Genomic DNA, 18,807 nt, shown 5'->3' with positions numbered 1-18,807 from the left:
AGGGTAATTGCTCAAACGCATTGGAGTATGTGCTTGTGGACTCTTTCACGTTAAAAATATGGCATTTCTCTGATTTTTTTTTTTAAAAATGGGAACTCCAGGTTTATGAGCTCAAAATAAAATGCCAGCCATGGGAATATGTGGAAAATTTGAGGCATCCGAACTTCCAGATTACTTTTCTTCCTGCACTAAATGGATCCAGAGTACAAACACTTTCTCTGTTTTTCTTGGGTTCAAGCAAAAAATTTTATGTCATGGTATTTTAGCTACTCCTTAAAGTAAAGGCAAGTGAAGCTTTTCATCAGAAAAACCTAGCTGTTTTAAAACAACTTAATGGGCTTTAATCAGGTCCAGTTTTAATTAGGACCATCCTTTAGATTTTGATATAACCACTTGTTTCTTATTCTTTGAACATATGTTACCACTAACACAAGATTCAAACTATTGTGAATGGAAGTTTACCCTTAGATGTGATAAAATCTGTAGCTTTTCATGTGAAAATATCTCTTGGTTCATGGCTAATGTCTTTTATCTTCATAACAGTAGAAACTGGCAGAAACAGTGTGGCTTCCAGAAATCCTAAAACCACCCATACCAATGACAATACCCTCCCAAAGCCATTGCTTTCTCATGGTGTGTCTGTCGAAGGCATTGAAGTGTGATGACCAGGAACTCTAAAAATTCTGTGCCTGCTAGAGTATCTGTTGGCAAACAAAGCAAACAAACAAAAAAACCAAAAACCTAGAGACCAAGGTTACCAGAGTCTGTATCTCTTGAGACCTAAGCTGGCTTCCTGGCAGTTTTTGACATGCCCCCCCCCTCCCCCCACCTCGTTCTTCATCCTGTCTCTTGTTACTGGTCCTGCATATGCCTATCAGAGTATCAGAGAAGCCTAGATATTTTTCCTTAGTGGAGTTTGGAAGAGCAGTTGTATTTTCTCCATCATTTCATTCACTTCTCATTGCTAAAAATGTTTTATCCAGTCTGACTGAAAGAAGGATCTAAGAAATTAATTGCAAATTTGACCACATCAGTAGGATGTCTAATTTGATCCTTGTTCAACAGTGCAATGCATACATGTGACAAGCTTCTCTGTGGCTTATTGAATTGGATCGGCAGAAATAGGTCTCATTAAAACCACATTGCATCAGAATAGGTGAGCAACTGCTATGTTTTATGAAAATGACACCCAAGATTGACATTTCTTGGGAAGGTAGCCGGCAACATTGGGAAAAACAGCACTTGATTTTGCCCTGGTGGCAGAGTTTAGGCTCTGGGACCACCTTCTCTGCTCCCCTCTGGCTACCCACTCCCACCACCTTCTTATATCCCGGATTCTCCTTCTTTGCCCTGATTTCCCAGGCCTATGCCCTCTCATGACTGGTAAATGTTGTTCATAACAAATATTTTGGAGTGTTCGAAACATAACAGTTTCATAGATCGCTTGGCAGCATGAAGGTAGCAGGTCATGTTCTGCTCTCTCCTGAAGTATTATTTCCTTCTATTTTAAATTATAACTCCTCAAAGGGTGGCGCGCTGTCTCATCCACCTTGTATCCCTTGGTCTTTGCAGAGTACCTAGTATTTAATAGATAGGTAATATATGTCTATTGCAGTCGATATCATAGATATGATACATATTTAATAGGTATAAGTAATATGTTTATTACAGTGGAAGTTTAGAATTGATTGGAATCCTGAAAAATGAATGTAACAAGGAATAAAGAGAGTAATAGCCATACAGTAAGAAGATACGTTCAGGTCAATAGTATTTTTCATAGACGTCCTGGTTATAAAATTTCTGCTTCGTAGTTTGTTGAAATCTAATCTGATACCCAAACCACTGGTTTTAAAGAGGGGGGAAAACCCCCCGATCATTTCACTGGTTATTGTTTTGTAACCAAACAACCAGTATGACCAAAGCAGGACATCGGGGGGAAGCACACCTGTGAATTAAGTCAACATTCTGAATCTTTTCTCACTGCTCGGTGACTAATAGTGCCATTGGGAATGTGCTGGTCTCTAAAAAGGTGACGGAGCAGAGCATCATGCACACAGGAACCGGGCCTGTGTCGAGAGACCTGTATGTCTCCGTCCCTGCCATCTCCTACAGAGACGATCTTTTATTCTAGCTTCCTTATAACTGAGAATACCAGCCTCAGAATTCTGGCATTCGAGCTACAGGAGAATTTAGGGACCATATAGTCCAAAACTAATTTACAGATGAGGAAACCAAGTCCCAGAGAGATTAAATAACGAGTCCAAGGTCCCACAGTTGATCCTTGGCTTCCAGGAACTGAACGTAACCTTCCAGTTTCCAGTCCAGGCTTCCTCCACTGCCCCCACGCCGCCCTTTTCCGCTGGCTTTGTGTGGGAGCCAGGTAAAGCCCAAGAAAAAGTTAATTTGGAAAGTAGGGTAGCAGACACTTGTCATATGAAATGCACTTAAAGTAGAAGAAAGTGAGTCATGCAGATAGGGTAGTTAAAAATACAGAGTTAAGGCTCTCAACACATCATGTGCACACTGTCATCTCTTCTTGGGGAAGGAGGAAAGGAAAGGGAGAAAAGTTGCTTTGCTCTGACCTGTAAGTAGTGTGTGCTGAGAAGTGTGGCAGGCGTACACGCGGGTGCTATAGCCACCCGCTCACACCAGCTCTCAGCGCTGGCGGCCTGCCACACATGGCAGAAGCTCCGGCACTTCTTACCTGATGGTGCCGGGTGGCGGTGACAACTGAGAAGGGCTGTTTCTAGCTTGAATTGGAGGAAAAACAATTTTAAAAAACACACTCATAGAATGTGTCTGAGTTATTGACCACTAAGAAAGCTGCGCAGGAGGCCGCATAGAGAAAAAAGAAGAAGAAGAAGAAGAAGGTTTTAACTGTCACTTTATTACTTTGAGAAGAGTTGTAAAACTGAGGGTTTCCCCACCACCAACTAGTTCATAGATTTATATTAAGGGACAAAGTTACCGGTAAAAACGGGTGGGCTCTTCCGGCTCAGAGCCCCAGGTGACAGGGAGGGACACAGGGGGGCCGCAGGCGTGGGGGGCTCTGCCCTGTGCTGGGAGTCACTGGGGAGTGAGAGCTTCTGCCCCTCTGGAAGCATGTATTTATTCCTGCCGGGAACTTTCCGCTTGTGAACACATTATTCAAACTTTCCACGAAAACTGTCAACACAAGAGTAGGAAAAGTGTTCATTGGACAAATATCGGAAAAAAGCATAGACAGAAATTGTAGAATCTTATTACCAGCTTGCCCAGCCCATAAAGTTCATTGGAGAACAGACAAGACAGAAGTCACTTGAGAATGAGTTGGTTCTGGAAGGAATGAGGTGAGGGCCAGGACGAAGGCTGGTCTGCACAGGTGTTTGGAGGGCGGTGTGTGGGGCTGAGCACATCCCCTAGACCAGTGGAGATGTCTCTGTCCTGCTGACCACAGCACGGTGCTCACCAAAGATCAGGATCCAGTGTGTGCACAAAGGATGAGCCCCTCACAGCGAGCCCTGAGATACCTCCCGTGGCATCTTGTGGTGTCATCGGGCTCAGTGCTTTCTTGAGATGGGGGCAGCACCGGCATTTTCAGCAACCATCAGTAATTCCTTTGGCCAAATGAGGACGATGGTATCAATCTTGCATGCTTTTGGAACTGTTTTGAAATGTCTGGTTTTTGTTTTTTAGTTCTTATTTTTTGAATGTCCCCCTTTCTGCAGTTCTTGGTTTCTACCTCACTGAGGGCAGAGGATTTTAATTGTTGCTATCTATCTATGCTTCGCAGCATGAAAGAGCCATGCTAAGGGCCCATGTGGTGCTTTGGGGTTGATGGGTTTTGTGTCTGAGCAAGCAGATCTCACAGTAGCCGTGCGGGATGGCAGTAATAAATTTCTCCTTTTCTCCCCCCCCCGCCCCCGTAGCACTGAAAGCCGAAAAGAGAAGAAAGCTGACTCAGGGAAAGGTGTTGACAGGGAGACTTGTCTATGACTTGATCTTCAATTTATTTTTTACGTATATATGAGAAGAGTGCCACAATTATTAATAAAACTGCTTTGATCATGTATTGTAAATTCTGTCTCTCATCCCAAATCCACCTTCATACTGTAAGTAGTGCAATACTTGTTTCATTTCTGTGTTTAAACTTCTGAACAGTGAGACACCCTTGTGAGCATATACAATAGCTAATGCAAGAATCTGTGTTCCTTTCTGTATGTTAGACATTTGTAAACACTGGATTCTCATGGTTAGTTTTATGAGAGCACTAGCTTTCTTAAAGAGATGTCACATTTACCTAGTTTGTATTTTCCTACTTTAGTGACCTGAAGCTACCTGATAATTTCATTCAGAAGAATTTTGAAAGGTAGTCTTACTCCTTTTTATTTTTTATAGCTTAGCATTAGTGACTTATTTCAAAAGACCCAAATCGAAAAGTTAGTTTGGAAGCATTTTTTAATAATTGTATTTATGCATTTCCTTGATTTATTATGATACATTTAATACTTAAGAGTTTGTATGTAACTAAAACTTAAAGTCATTTGGAAAAAATATATAGAAACCTGTTCACAACTTGTTTAGAAGAATCAGAAACTAATGCAGAGTCAAGTAGTGTTTGCTTAACAATTCAAGTTGTGATTACACCATCAAACACTAGGCTTGTAGGAAATGCTTCAGGAAAACTTTGTAAGTTTTGTGAGATTTTCAATATAAACCTTTATCAGAAATATGACCTTAAATTTCTCTCCCGTTAAAAACAAATGTTTTCCAAATAAACCTATTCTACACACACCCGTGGAAGGCCACATGGTGAGTCCTTGTACATGAAATTTCACTCCTGTATAGTTATTCATTCTGCTGCTAAAGGTCACGTACTGCTTAATGCTGCTTCTGAATCATGTTCTACTGTTAGACTGACAGGTCTCCAACTATATTTTTCTCTTCTGCAAAGCTCTTTTCCACTTTTTAATTGAATGCATGTTGTAGAAAAATAGTCTTTTCAATGAATATTTCAGATTCTGTTTGAGAAGGTTCTGTAGGTATTTCAGTCCATATGAAAGAATCCATTTTTACTAAGCTTGCACAAGAGGAAGGAAAGTTAAAAATTGTTGAGCATTACTAAAAATACAGTATTTCATTTCATTTTAGATAGTGTGAAGTTAATAAAGATGGAATCTTGTAGTGCTCTTATTTCCTAGGAATGACCAGTGATCATCAATCTTATGATCTGCAGTGTCCAATTTTACGATAATTCAGAGCCCTGTGGCTTTTCCAAACTATTAATTACATATTTTCTGTATAAGTGCACATGAAAGGTGAAAAAAAAATCCTCTTGTGATCAAGCTTACGAGGGAAATAAAAAAACCCAACAAAGCCTCCGTAAGACTCAACATTTTGATATTTCTGAAAACTCCCCTCACAGTCTTTTAAGGAGCCATTTCTTTTATGGAATGTAAACCTAAAAACTATAAGAATAATTTGCAGTTAATACAGTCTGTGTTTATAAATGCCAAGGAAAATACAGAAACTTTCCATTCCAAGTGTGTCAACTTTGTGTGTTTTATAATACAGACACCATATTGTAAACATTCCCATTGTTGTATGATTTAGACTAGCTGTACATGCCAGTCAGTCCCAAAAGCAGCCTCCTGGTGTTTTAATATATTAATAACTGTTCTGTTACAAATGATCATAGTGAGTTAAAATCTTCACATGATCACTTATTTGAATAAGCAATCATACCCAATGAAATTCTGTATTTCTGAGTATTTTTATAGTCATTTTGTTCTTGTGTGAATTTTAATGCTATCTCTATGTTAATTCTAATATTTTGAAATCATATGAAATATAAGAAAAAAATGTAGTGTTATATATTTCCTCCTAATTTTAGATTCCTGGTCAAAATTACTGAATATCTTGAATGTAATTTATTGCAAAGTTCAAGTAATGTGTAAATGTGACTAGGATATTGTGTTTTTCACAACTAAGAAATGTTATGTGGAAATAAATATTTATCCTAATTAATTTCCTTGCACATTTTAAATTGTGATGCAAAGTGTCTTGTCTTTTTTCTCCTTAGTGTTAATCAGTAAATCAATGTAGAACATTTTGACTGAACATAATATTTGAATTTAAACACCCCTGCTAAGAAAATTTGGTGTTGTAGACATTTCAAGAGTATTCAGACAATTTGGACTTTATGAAAAGAATATTATGGAAACTATAGTAGGATATATCTCTTCATTTTTCCAGAAAGCAGTGACTTGGGTGCAAATGGCATTGCTCCCAAGACTAGTAAAATCTTCCAAGGTCATTAGTAGGATTTTCCATAAGGAGAACTCCTTAGACTTCTGTTTTCAGCCCCACCCCACCCCCCACCCACCATGGGAAAAGCATTTCCTAAAATTTCTCTCCTCCCTTTTTGTTACTATGGGTCACATGGGACCATTATTCTTTTGTAGCCATCTGGCAGTATGTTGTGGAGGTAATTACATTCAGAACTCTAATGTACAGGTTAGTATTTTTCTTTTGACTCGTGAGTTTACTTTAAATTCCTACCATTTAACAGCCTTTGATATTGGGAAGTTTTTTCCTAAATTTAATCTGAATATCTCCTTCGTATAGTTTAAATCCACAGCTTAATAGAAACCCTCCACTGACAATTCACAAGCCACTTGTATTTCAACACTATCCCTGGATCTTTCAGGATTTTTCTTGGCTCTTAAAAGTGTGGCTCATTCTTTCTTTTTTTTTTTCTATCTGCACTACTCTACCTCTATTCTTTTTTAACTTTAGCTGTTCACTCCTGGTCATTTGACTATTTTACGATTATGTCAAGATTGCAACACAAATGTTCTAATAAGTATCTTGTATATTCATTCATTGAAATGAAATGAGATTTTCAAGCACTTGAAAATTTGATGAGAGTAATTTGGATATGATGGTTCTCTATCTATTTGGAAAGGCTACTTGCAATCAGTTCCCTTGAAGAAGCCCCATATTCAAGGATTACTGGTAATACTTGATTTTCCAGATCTCCTGGGGTGTTTTCCTCAGAAAGCTGCAGTTTACTGATACAACCGTCACTCCGCTTCAGTTCTATTGGTGTTAGGGCCACTACTTTTCAAGCTGGAACGTTGAAAATAGAACTGTGGTCCTTGCTTTTAAGGTCCTTGCTTCTGAGGCTAAGTAGACACATAGCTGTAACACAATGTGATTTGTACTGAGTTGGCTGTATAATGAAAGCAGGGCGGAGTTTGAGGAAAATGTTATATAAGAGGTAGCCTGTGAATTAGGATGGAAATGGGGAAGGAAACCTACTCCAAGAGCTGCAAAGATTCTCAAACACATGCCAGTATTGAAATAAAAAAGTAAAGATATATGGTGTAACTGGAGCCTGACATATTTGATGTATGGCATGTTTGGAACCAAGGAAACAGCCCAGTGTGGTGGAGTGTTAGGAGAGCAGTGAAGACCTGTAAGAAAAGGTAGAAATACAAGTCGATCACAGTATAAATGATGTTAAATTCTATATTAAGATATTTGAACTTTATCCATTAAAAGTTTTGAGTAATGGAGAGGCATGAATTTTTGGAAAGAGTGGTCTAGCAGCACAGTGGAGAATATAGTGGGGAAAAAGTGGAATCATTTCCTTGGGGATCCTGTACCAGGATGACTCTGAGGCTCAAACCAAACTCTCTGTGAGTGGTCTATAAACTTTTATTGTGATTGAAACCAAATAGGCTTAAGCATGCTCCTTAGGTACTTAAGTAACTCCAGACACAATAGCTTTATTATAAATCATTTCGTGTAGAACAAGATGGATAGATAGATGATAGATACATACATAGATAGATAGATAGATATAGGTATATATAGATATATAAATGATACGTTTTGGGTTGTATTTGAAAAAAAATGTTCTGAAGCATGGTATCAACAGTAATCCCGAGACTATTAAAGAAATCTAAGTGTAGTACAAAATTCAGCCAATGGCAGCACATATGAATCCAGAAACCACCTTCCCCCACCCAACTTTTCACCCTATTCATCTCATCGTTCTTACCATAGACTTAGCTTTATGTCTAGGTACTCTTGCCTTCTGCTGTGTGTAGTGATAGATTTCTGCCATGTGACTTATTTCTTCCATTTGTTTATATGCTTCTTAAAGATAGAAATAGTGTTTTATCCCTTCTTTGTAATTCTCCAGAGCCTAGGGCTCGGCTCTTTATCCAGCTGGGAGAGGCTGTGGACAGAACCTTAAGTAAAATATATCACAAGATCCTGCTGTTCAGGTTATTAAGAATGATGAAAGATCCAAAAAGGATTCTCACTGGCATGTCAGCATGGAAAGAGAAGCAGATGTTTATTGAGCACCTTCATGTGCCCATCATCTGGAGGTAGATGCAGACACCTAAGGTTGGGACCTGAGTATACTATGGAGTCGTCAATGGAGTCATAAAACCAGGATAAAAAGCTAAAGCTGTGAATAGGGGGAGGGAAAGGGAGAGAGGAAGGTACCGAGCATGGATACGATGCCGGCAGAGTATATACACAAATCTTCACAGCAATGGCACAATTCTGTGAAGTAGGTGCTTTTGTACTTCTTTCAAATTAAGAAACTGAGGCTCAAAGAGGCTAAGTAATGTTCTTTAAAATGTTTCTTACTATGAGTGGTGATGCTGATTCTAACCCACGTCCCCCTTATCTAGGGTGCAGTGCACTGAGTCTCCAACAGGAGGCGAAGTGTGACTGGCTTCCTCCTTAACAGGCTCCTCATTCTGGTTCACGCAACCAGAATCAAGTTACGATGAATAATATTTCTTCCCAGGATGTTACATTTTCTTTGTGACTCATATTTCTGTGATCAAGATTGGAAACCCGACTTAGCCAAGGAAATACTTTGCTCACAAGTCACAAGTATCATGACTTTGGATAGGAGAGACTTCGTGAAATAATCAGGGTTTTGGTCATTTGATGGGTCACTCTTCTCACCAAATACGTGTTTTAAATAATCTGACAAACTTGGTACGAATTGTTCAGATGAAAGATTATGAACTTAATTGAGTTGGTTGAAATTTAAAGTCTGTAACACCAGAAAAGATACTCCTCTTGCTTTAGCAGTAAGGAAATGACCTTTTTATTAATTCAAATTCTCAAGTACAAATGTTAATATTGTCACAGAAAGGTGACATACAGAAAGATGATAAGTTTCTACTGAGCACCTTCTGATGGGCTCTGAGCTTTTCTGATGGGCAGTGACGTTATGCTTTATTACTCGTGTTCATCTCTCATTCTCAATCACCTGGATCCCTCAGTCATCCTGAATACACACGTCAGATCATTCAGGATGTACGTAAGAAGGTTCTTGGACACTGCTGGAAGAACTGTCGCAAAATTGGCAGAACAAAATTCTCTTACGCTATGAAAAAAGCCATCCTGGTGTTTTGGTATGTTTTTCATTTAGAACTTACTGAATCTTAAATATTGTACAAATCTAGTTTTATAAATTGGAATTCTCACATCAACTTAAGAGCAAAATGTCATGTAGTAGAACTGATAGCTTCAGTGACCACCTTGTGAATAAGAACGAAAAGACCCAGAATGACACACAGCCTGATGTGATCATTGATCTTTATGGTGGTGGCTTTGAGTCATTAAGGATGCACTGAATTATGTTCTATGCCTTCTATTTAAGGAAACATGGAGGTATGGAATTATTTTTAGCAAGATTTCCAACAAAAATGTTCAAAAATAATTTTTAAAGTGATTTTCTAAAAACCTTGAGCAAAACTTAAACTCTGTATCCACAGAAGAGCTGTGAACCTCGCTCCTTTGGCGGGTGCTCGCCCCAGGCGCGGCGCGCTCCCACATAGGAATCTTAGCATCCCTGTGCTTGCTGAGGCTGCAGCTGTCAATGACAGGCAAGTCTGCACATCTTAGTGCCAGGATTAGTCCCTGTGTGTTTCCAGCTTAGCCTCAGACTAAGTTTCTCTCAAAGTTGTTAATGTCTTTACCTTCCTTTTCCAATCAGCCAATTACAGACTCTTATTGGAGAGTAAAACGTGTCCTGTGAGGGTTGAATGAAATCTACTTTAACTTCAATCACATCATTACCATTTGTAACCCTCATTATGTGAAAAATATGTGCTAGGATTTTTTTTTACCACCTCTGGGCTCCAGAGAAAATAACATGTTTAGAAACTAAAGGAACAGTGAATTGTATGGTTTTGATATTGTACAACTATTGTACAATACAGATATTATGCGATGGTCTTAATATCTGTGTAGTATCTGATGTTGTGCAATATCCACTATTGTACAATGGCCGTACTGATATCTGTGAAATATCTGCTATTGGGCAATATCTGCTATTGTTAACATCTGATATTGCCAAATGGTTTTAATATCTGTACAGCATCTGATATTGCACACTACCTGGTTCCAATTAAAATAAAAGAAGAATTGCTATTTAATTTGCTCTTATGACTATTAATTCGGTCCAGGATGTGAACATATGATCTATGACTACTTTTCTGGATATAGAACTCTGCAAAGATCGGTCCAGTTACTTACAATGACTGAACTCTATTAAGAAATAGAATTATGACAAGAGCCCTACAGGTTTGCAGGTCAATTTATAGCTCTAATGGATGAGTGGGATTTGGGATGTAAGGTGAAGCTACTCAGTGGCATGCTCCCAAAGTACAGTCGAAGCTGAATTTCACAACCCTCTGTCCATTCCTATGCATGACTCACCAGTCTTATGTTGTAATTGATAGCTTTTTTCCATTTCTCCTATTTTTAGATTTTTATGCTGGAGCTCACTCTGAGATAACTTTTTCCAATAAATGGTCTGAAGCTAAGTTCGAGTTCATAAAATCAATTTTTAAAAAAATTAGGCCATTTTGCCAACGATTGAAAAAAAAAATCCTGTTTCCTCAATTATCCGCTAGACTAAACTCAGTATCTGAAATCTATGCTTCCATTAATATAGATATGCCAGCCAAAAATAGTCAAACACTTAAGTAACTGACTTTTTTTCTTAACTTACACTGAGATGATATTGTTGATGTTATTTGTTCTTATAACATGAGCCTCATCACAGTTTCCTGGAATAAAATTATAAATTATGTATTACATCAAAAATAAAAACTATTTGGGTCTTTCAAAAGTTATATATGTGTGTGATAGCAAATTGTATATGTATTACATAAAAACCCTACGAACTGCTTAATTTAACACATTTTTATGTATCTTTTTTTCTTTTTTTTTTTTTTACAAAAGCTGAACTCTCTCCATGTTTACAAGGCAGTCTGGGATAACAAGCAAAATAAACAAGAGCCTTTCTGGATAAGCGTGTCCATATGCCAATGTGGTTTAGGTCTCATTCAAGACACAAAATGCACTACCTCTGAAAAAATGCGGGAACGTTTATTAAATGACCAGGAGAAATTCCACAGTATGTAGAATGGGAATAACAATACATAATTTTGTAGTTTATTTTCGATTTTTAAAAACAAGTCCAAGGACATTAAAATATCCTTTTCATTAAGATGCTCCACGAAATGAACTAAGAAAAACTGATGCAAGGACAAATTCAAGTTCGAATTTGTGATACAAATATTTTCGTCTTTTAGCAGGGCGAGCTGATGTGTTCACATCTCCGTTCCAAGCTGCCCCTTGCCCTGGGAGACACCAGTAGTTTTAAGGCACGTTTACAGTGCCTCCCCCCTGCCGTGGCTTTGTAGCACCTGTAGCCAGGAGCTCGCACCTGGGGGCCTCGCACTGTTGCCAGATTCCCTCTCTTTTCTTTGGAGTCTATTCAACTGCTGTGGTTTTACTCAGAAGTCAGTGCTTTGCAGAGATGATTTCCTGAGACTGTTTGAATAGTCTTTCTCAGAAAACCGTGCCAGTCTGCCTGTGAGCAGCTCTTCTCTAAGAGCTGCTGACAGGAGCCTGGTCAGGTCATCGTGCTCAGACGTGGGTTCCCAGCCAGGCCTCCTAGCTTCCTTCCCTCCCCTTTCCCTTCTTACCCCTGCCTCAGTGACGTCACTGCCCGCATCTTGCCATCCCTTTAAAGAAGAGAACGAGATTTGGACTGGTCCAGTCAGAAAAGAATATAATGCTTCCCTGGGAACCTATGCAAAGCTCCCATAAAAACAATTCATATTTGTTGTTTCAGCAACGGATGTGGAAATGATTTTAAATAATAAACAAAACCAGACGGAATAATTCAAACTTCAGTAAGGTAATAATCTGTTGCGAAGACAGAAGTCCCTACTTAGGGTTACAGACGTGAAATTTGGGAACAAAGGTAACCTTGAATCTCTTGATTTGAGTGTACTTTTTAAGATCATCATCTGAACAGTGCAGTTTTGAGATAGAACAAAAATGGCTTTTAATAAGGTCAGGCATGCTGTTTTGAGGCGCTAGGGTGAAGAGAAGCACTGTTGTATGAAGTGGCTCATGTGGGTATATATATGCTGGTGCGCTGTGCTGCTGGCAATTCCGTGGTCCTCGTCTGTGTACCACTGCAGGGAAAGACAAAGGTCAGAAGCAGGAAGTCAGCTGTCTTCTTCTTTTTTAAAAAAATAACTCAGATAAGCTCTCACGAGCATACATAGAATTAAAACATTGTTTTAGGGGGTATATATATATATATATTCTAATGAAACTATCCAAATCCACTTTCAGATTTGACTCAAAGGACACTTAGAACCACATCATGCACAGGAGAGAATGTTTATCCCATTAAGTACCCTAGTTTTAATTAAGTGTTATCAAGTGTCAGGTTTCTCCTACTCTCTGGAAGAGAAACTGTATTAAAATAAATTTTTTAAAAGCACTTTTTCCTAATATATGTTACCAAGGAACTAGAAAAATCTATTCCAATATTTCATATATATGTTTAACATGAGGTCAAAAGGCAAATGTATTATTTGCAAACACTTTGATTTTTCACTAGAATTTTCTATCTGTATGTCTGACATTTATGAAAGAGTTGATGACCTGAGGCAAAAATTTATCAACGCATCCCACATTAAACAAGTGGGAAATCACTACCAGGCAAACATATATTATGGAGACATAAACTTTTAAAAAATTGCCTAATTAAAGTATCATATCTTTTCTTTGAGTAGTAGAAAAAGAAACCTCAAGTTCTTATAAGAATCTGACCCCAAAAGACATATACCAGGTTTTTTTTTTTTTTTTTTTTTTTTGGTATCAAATAACTGCCCCACTCTGATTCAGTGGGCATCATTTGAACTGATCACAGAGCAAAGTGAGTGTGTGTGTGTGTGTGTGTGTGTGGAGAGTGAGGAAAAGCAGGTTTTCTAGCTAATAGAGGCAAGAAAGCATTTTATACAAAAATATTTAGTGCAACACACACATGGGCATACATATAAAAATACAAACATACATTTATATGTGTTATATATACACACACACAAAAACCATCTTTTTTTCTTTTTTCTTCTTGAACTGAAAAGATCTAGAGCAGAAAATGAATCTGACTTACTACCTAGAAACAGCCTACCGTATAGACAACAACAGCTCTAGCCATTTCCAACTCTATAAAACGAGCCTAATTGTTTATTGCCTGTGGTCGTTCAACAAAAGATAACGTTGCATTTGCAAAAACTGAAGCATGCCGATTATTAATGACCCACTGTTGTTAGGATGGCTAGTAATACATACTAGACAGAAATGGATTTTCATATTGGAGCTGAGCTATTATCATGCTGGTTTCACTTTAGAATTAGTCTGCCACACATTTACTGAATAAGTGATTACTTTTGAATCCAAATAGGGAGAGACTGAACGACCACATGGGTAGGAGAGCACTGTTTTGACTCTCCCAAGATATGCAATATTGTGCTTCTCAACCCCCAAGTCTCTAACAGTTTTGAACATTACTCTGTCTATGGCTTAAGGCTATCACTTCCAACTTCTCATTGGACAAATAAATACCCTTTTAGTTCTGTCCCTGTCTCCTGGGACTGTTTGAGGAGAAGGAGCCAGGAGAGGGGGAAACCAAGACCCCACCAGCAAGTTCTCCCCTTTTCACCAAGTTTTGCTATACCATTGCTTGGAAATCCACTCCAGCATCCACCAGGGCTTTGGAGATCTGAGCTGACTGCTGAAAGTGAACGTTATCTGCAAGGAGAGAAAGGAAACACAGAGTAACTAATAGCCGCTCCTTTTCTGATAAGAAGGGTGGGAATGGCACAAGAAGAAAGGGACTATTTGAAGTTCTAGGACTTAGCATCCCATTTAGCCCAAGACAAGTGAGTTGTGGAAAGCAACACTGTTTTATTGAAGTAAATGTAACAGTCTTGCCCCTCATGCTTTTGTTTTGTCAGTAGTGAAATTGCAAACCTGTCTGTGATACTAAAAAGTCTAATTAACTGAAACTCACCATCTGCTGTTCCATGAATAAGGAGGTACTGAACTTGTTTAAAATTTTCAGCTCTGCTCATGACTGTTGAATTCTGGAATTGGGAAAAAGAATGTCATTATTCAAAAAAAGATCTGCCATAAACTGATTTTTCACTTCAGTTTACAAAATAAAATGTTTTCAGCTGGGGCCCCCTTTGATACAAAATATAGCAAACCGATATTTAAGCAAATGCTGTCTCCATGCATGGCAGAATGCACAGCATGCCCTGTGCCTGGGAGACAGGACTGGAAAGGGAGGATGCCACATCTTCCTTGCACATGCAGGCGGAGGGCACCTGCCACCAGGGCTGCACGCAAAGCCCCTTGAGTCCCAGATCCCAGATTGGCTGTGTCCTATGCATTAGCACAGGGCAGAGTCTCATATTAGCAATGTATGTTCCATGGGCTTATGCTGTAGTTCAGCCAAAAAGTGTATTGCCATGGCAACCGTGTGTCACATGGTGCCATACATGCTACATTTCAAAGAGCCTGTACATAGCATTTGCAACTAAACATACTCTGCAATATGTCATATGAACTTTGGTCCACATTGCTAGGCAATGAATGAGAAGCCAGTATTACCTCTTTTGGAACAGATGTTTAAAACCTAGGCAAATGTAACATATGGGAGGGGAAAGGGGTGCAAAAGATCAAGCATGGCCTTAGAAAATCAGTGGGTTGTTGTTGTCTGCCTCATTCTGTATCAGGGAAAATCCTGCTCTTGGATCAAGCCATTCCCAAATCAGCCAGAGAAACGGGGCAAAAAATGGGGAGGCAAGCTTTTTGAAGACCGACCTCAGTGAGGCAGGACTTCTCGAATGGGGATGGGGCCTTGGATGAGAAATCCTTTGAAAGCACGGAACTGGCCATCTGATCTTGATTTGGGGATGTTTACAAAGTTGGGATGAAGGCAAAAGTGTCACAGAGGCATCAGAGTGCCTTCGGGAGGGGGCGAGCTGGAGTCCGCTTCTCCTGTCTCCTTGGGGGTTGGGGAGAGGGAGGGCCAGTGGTTTCTCTATAGGTTTAAAAATCATCCAGCTATTCCTTCAGCACCTTGGTAAATCAAAGTCAACTTTATGAGTGCCAAGTTTATGTATTTTACAGATTTCTTTGTAGCTAACACCAGCTCCGTATTTTTTGATGGGAACCCTGATGGTCTGTCAGGAAGGGGATAGGGCTAAGGTGTTGGATTTGGATTCTAGCCCCAGCTTCGACATCAGTGAGCTGTGCGCCTGGAGACATGCCGCACTCTCAGTCTCGTCTTCTGTAAAATGGGCGTATTTGTAGGAAGCACTGCTCTATTTAATCCTGCCAACATTCCTCTGAGATCGGTCTACAGTGATCCTGCTTTCTCCATGGAGACCCCAAGACTCAGAAATGAGGAACTCGCACTAGGTTCCATCTGTATGAAGTGTCGGAGTTGGACACAAAGTCTGACGGCAGAACCCTTTTTCTTCCTATCCTGCCCGAGACCACTAAAATTCCAAGCTGCTCATGATGTGGTCTTCCCGCAAAGGAACAGTGAGAAATAAGTTAACTGTCCCGGAATTTGTCCCGCGCAAGCACCCTGGGTATCCCTCCGGCCACAGGCTTCCCGTGCCTTCTCAGACTGAACTAATCAAAAGAGAACCGGTCTGCCGGGCCCTGTGAGATTTGGAAGGCGTGTTTTCTGACCGTGCAGCCGCCACAGAGCCCAATGTAGCAGCAGAACCCTGAGCAGTCGCTGCTCTCCGGAGAGGAAAGGGTCAAAATCAGTCTCCCTAAAGGAGGGTAGGATTCAGAGCTTGAGCTGCCAGACGCTGGGGCTCCCACACCGCTGCGAACATCCATCATGTGAGCCGCAGGCCCCAGCGCTCCCTGTTAGCGCACCGCCCCCCCCCCCATCCTTGCGGCCAGAAAGCTCACAGCCTTGCCCAGCCACTGCCGCTCGCTCGGCCTCGGTCCTCCCCACACCGAACCTAGCACTCTGCTCCCCCAACACACGCAACTGCCACACGGAGACCTGACCCACGCAGGCAGCTCTGTCACTTCGCCTCACCTCCAGAAGCCCCACGGGCCTTCCTGGCTTGGCAGCTTGAACAGCAAAAGCTGCTCCTACAACCTCCACGAGCCATAAAACTGAGAAATGTCATTGAAACATAGAGTAATAGTTAGGAGACATATAAATACGCAGGACAGTTAGCAAGGAATGTGATAACTACTGGAGTTTGGACCAAAACAGTTTCTGGCTGCCTTTTTTTTTTCTTAAATGGAGTGAATACAGGCTGAAAGAAGACAATTTTTATAAACAAGTAAAACCCTGAGCCTAAGATAAATGTTGTGATGTACACACTGTAGCTGTGATGAACTAGACATGGTGAGAAATGCAACATACTGAGAAAAAGACGAAAACTGTGATAAAAGTGTCATGATGCAAATTGTTTTACATTAACAATATTACACTACAAAGAAAGAAAGACAAATACTTTAATGCAGCACGAGAAAAATAAAACAAAAGCCTCCCCTGCAACGGTGAGCTAGGTGTGCCCTTTCCATGCACGCTTCCCCCTGCTCCCCGGGAGAAGTCTCCAGAGGGGCCTCCCGGCTCAAGGTGGACCGGCGGACCGGCAGCCTGGAGGCACACACCCGCTCTCAGGCTCTCAGGCGGCAGAGAGCATTCCCCCCCCATCCCCCAAAGATGCAGCCGTGGCACCCTGCCTCTGGCACCACCCATCATTCCCTACTGGACCAAGAATCCTGGCTTCTCCATCAAGAGAGACCCTTGGCGGTCCACCGTGCGGAAGGCCACCTCCGAAGCCGGAGAAAGAGATGCACGCGTTAACTGAAGATGTGGTTAATAATCGGAAATAATACCATCGTGCTATTTTAACCCACTAAAATAGGATAATCCCCATTTGCCTATCGATGGAAACAGAAATAGAAAAGGAAATGGATGACTAAGTTAGAAGCCGAATAGTCTATCACCAGCTACTAAAAAGGAAGCTCAGAGTGATAAATGGGCAAGGATGCAATGGTGGTGCAGTTGGCACCCTCCCGAGGCTAGAAACTTCCGGAGAGCCCCGCTGTCAGCAACAGTCTGGCAAAACGAAGTGGGAAGGATTGGTCCAGTGGCAGTGCCGATTCCACAGCATCTCTGTGAGGAGCTTTTCCTTCAAGCCCTAAGAAGAACCATCTGTAGCTGCCTGTTGGATCATGCTGGTTCCTCAGTTACCTTCCAGCAAATAAATCTTTGTATTTTTGAAATAAAGAGAGAGCTGATAAGAGCGGGGAAGTACTGTAAGAAACAGAAGTTCTAACAATTTTTAAGCCACCCCTTGTGCCATCGAGGAACCATAAGGACAACTGGCTTCCTGAGGACGATGATGGCGGCAGGTGCCATGTTTTGAAAGCTTCCCTCAGGGCAGGCACAGGTGTCCCATTTAAGCCTTTTGGTAACCCTGTGAGGTAGGCTTGATGATCCCCATTATCCAGATGAGGAAACTGAGGTTCAGAGAGCTTAACGAACCTCTCCGAGCTCACGCTGCTAGTAAATGGTGGAAACCAAATTTGAGTAGAGGTCTAACTCCAAAGTCCGTTCCCCTTAACCTTACGTCCTAGTGTTCCTTCACATCCCAGCCAACCACTAACTCCTCACCATTTCCAGGCTTTTGTGGAGAGGGCAAATGGCCACTGGTCTAATGGACAACCCAGCACATCAGTGAGATATTACAGGTGCACTGATTTCCTCTATGCATTCTCCTGCTTCCAACCCAAAGCTCATAAATAGCATTAAGTAATGCTATTCGGGGAAGCACCATTAATGCTACAGAAAACAGAGGCCAGAGAACATTTTTAAGAAAAAATTATTTCGACCCACTATATCGGATGTTTTACTTGTTTACATCTATCAAACAACTGTATCCGTGAGATGCCAAGGAAGAGAGCCCGTCAACCCGACAGGGGGCTCTACCTCAGTCCTCACCAAGCAACACTGGCTTCTTTAAAGATCACACAGCAGTCAACATTTTATCAGCACTCAACAAACAAGTTAAGGTTTGGCTTAAATCTGAAGGTCTCTCTCCCTTTGGCATATTCTGGGATAATAGAACAAATGTCAAATCAGTACAAGATGGCATATTTACAAAATTGCACCCTGTTTTGCATAACCTAACGATGCAGCAGTTCTTAAGGATTGAACATTTCAAATCTGCTAGCAGAAGACTGCCAAATCTATGACTGTTTCCTACACTTGCCAAAAGCCTATCAAATTTTGAGCAAAATGCAAAATAAATCTCCTCTACAAGTTAAATCAGTCCCTTCTGTGTGTTCCAGGCTGGCCTCTTCCCTTGGCAACAAGGCTCAGGACTTGGGCCCCATTTCTCTTGCCCTTGATCTTCTGCTTCT

General features: G+C 40.6%; 2 protein-coding genes across 7 annotated transcripts in view; one reads left to right on the top strand and one right to left on the bottom strand.

Moving 5' to 3' along the window:
• Nucleotides 1-6,025, top strand: part of SLC4A10 (solute carrier family 4 member 10) — a 301,442-nt gene extending 295,417 nt beyond the window's left edge. For 5 of the 6 annotated variants that reach the window (XM_032409423.1, XM_032409442.1, XM_032409411.1 and 2 more), the window contains one exon: nucleotides 3,909-6,025. The gene's annotated coding sequence lies outside the window, so the exon portion shown is untranslated. The remainder of the gene's footprint in view (nucleotides 1-3,908) is intronic. The other variant, XM_032409416.1, reaches the window with a different exon arrangement.
• A 106-nt stretch (nucleotides 6,026-6,131) lies between these two features.
• DPP4 (dipeptidyl peptidase 4) overlaps nucleotides 6,132-18,807 on the bottom strand; it is an 84,372-nt gene continuing 71,696 nt past the window's right edge. Inside the window, exons 24-26 of the mRNA XM_032409468.1 lie at nucleotides 14,405-14,477; nucleotides 14,069-14,142; nucleotides 6,132-12,515 (exon numbers count right to left, since the gene is read on the bottom strand). Of these exons, the coding sequence (XP_032265359.1) occupies nucleotides 12,414-12,515; nucleotides 14,069-14,142; nucleotides 14,405-14,477 (249 nt within the window). The 3' untranslated portion in view covers nucleotides 6,132-12,413. The remainder of the gene's footprint in view (nucleotides 12,516-14,068; nucleotides 14,143-14,404; nucleotides 14,478-18,807) is intronic.

Source organism: Phoca vitulina, unplaced genomic scaffold (assembly GCF_004348235.1).
Source record: "Phoca vitulina isolate PV1807 unplaced genomic scaffold, GSC_HSeal_1.0 scaffold1, whole genome shotgun sequence".
NCBI classification, from domain to species: Eukaryota; Metazoa; Chordata; class Mammalia; order Carnivora; family Phocidae; genus Phoca; species Phoca vitulina.
Note: the sequence above shows the minus strand (reverse complement) of the source record. Positions and strands in the feature narration are given on the sequence as shown.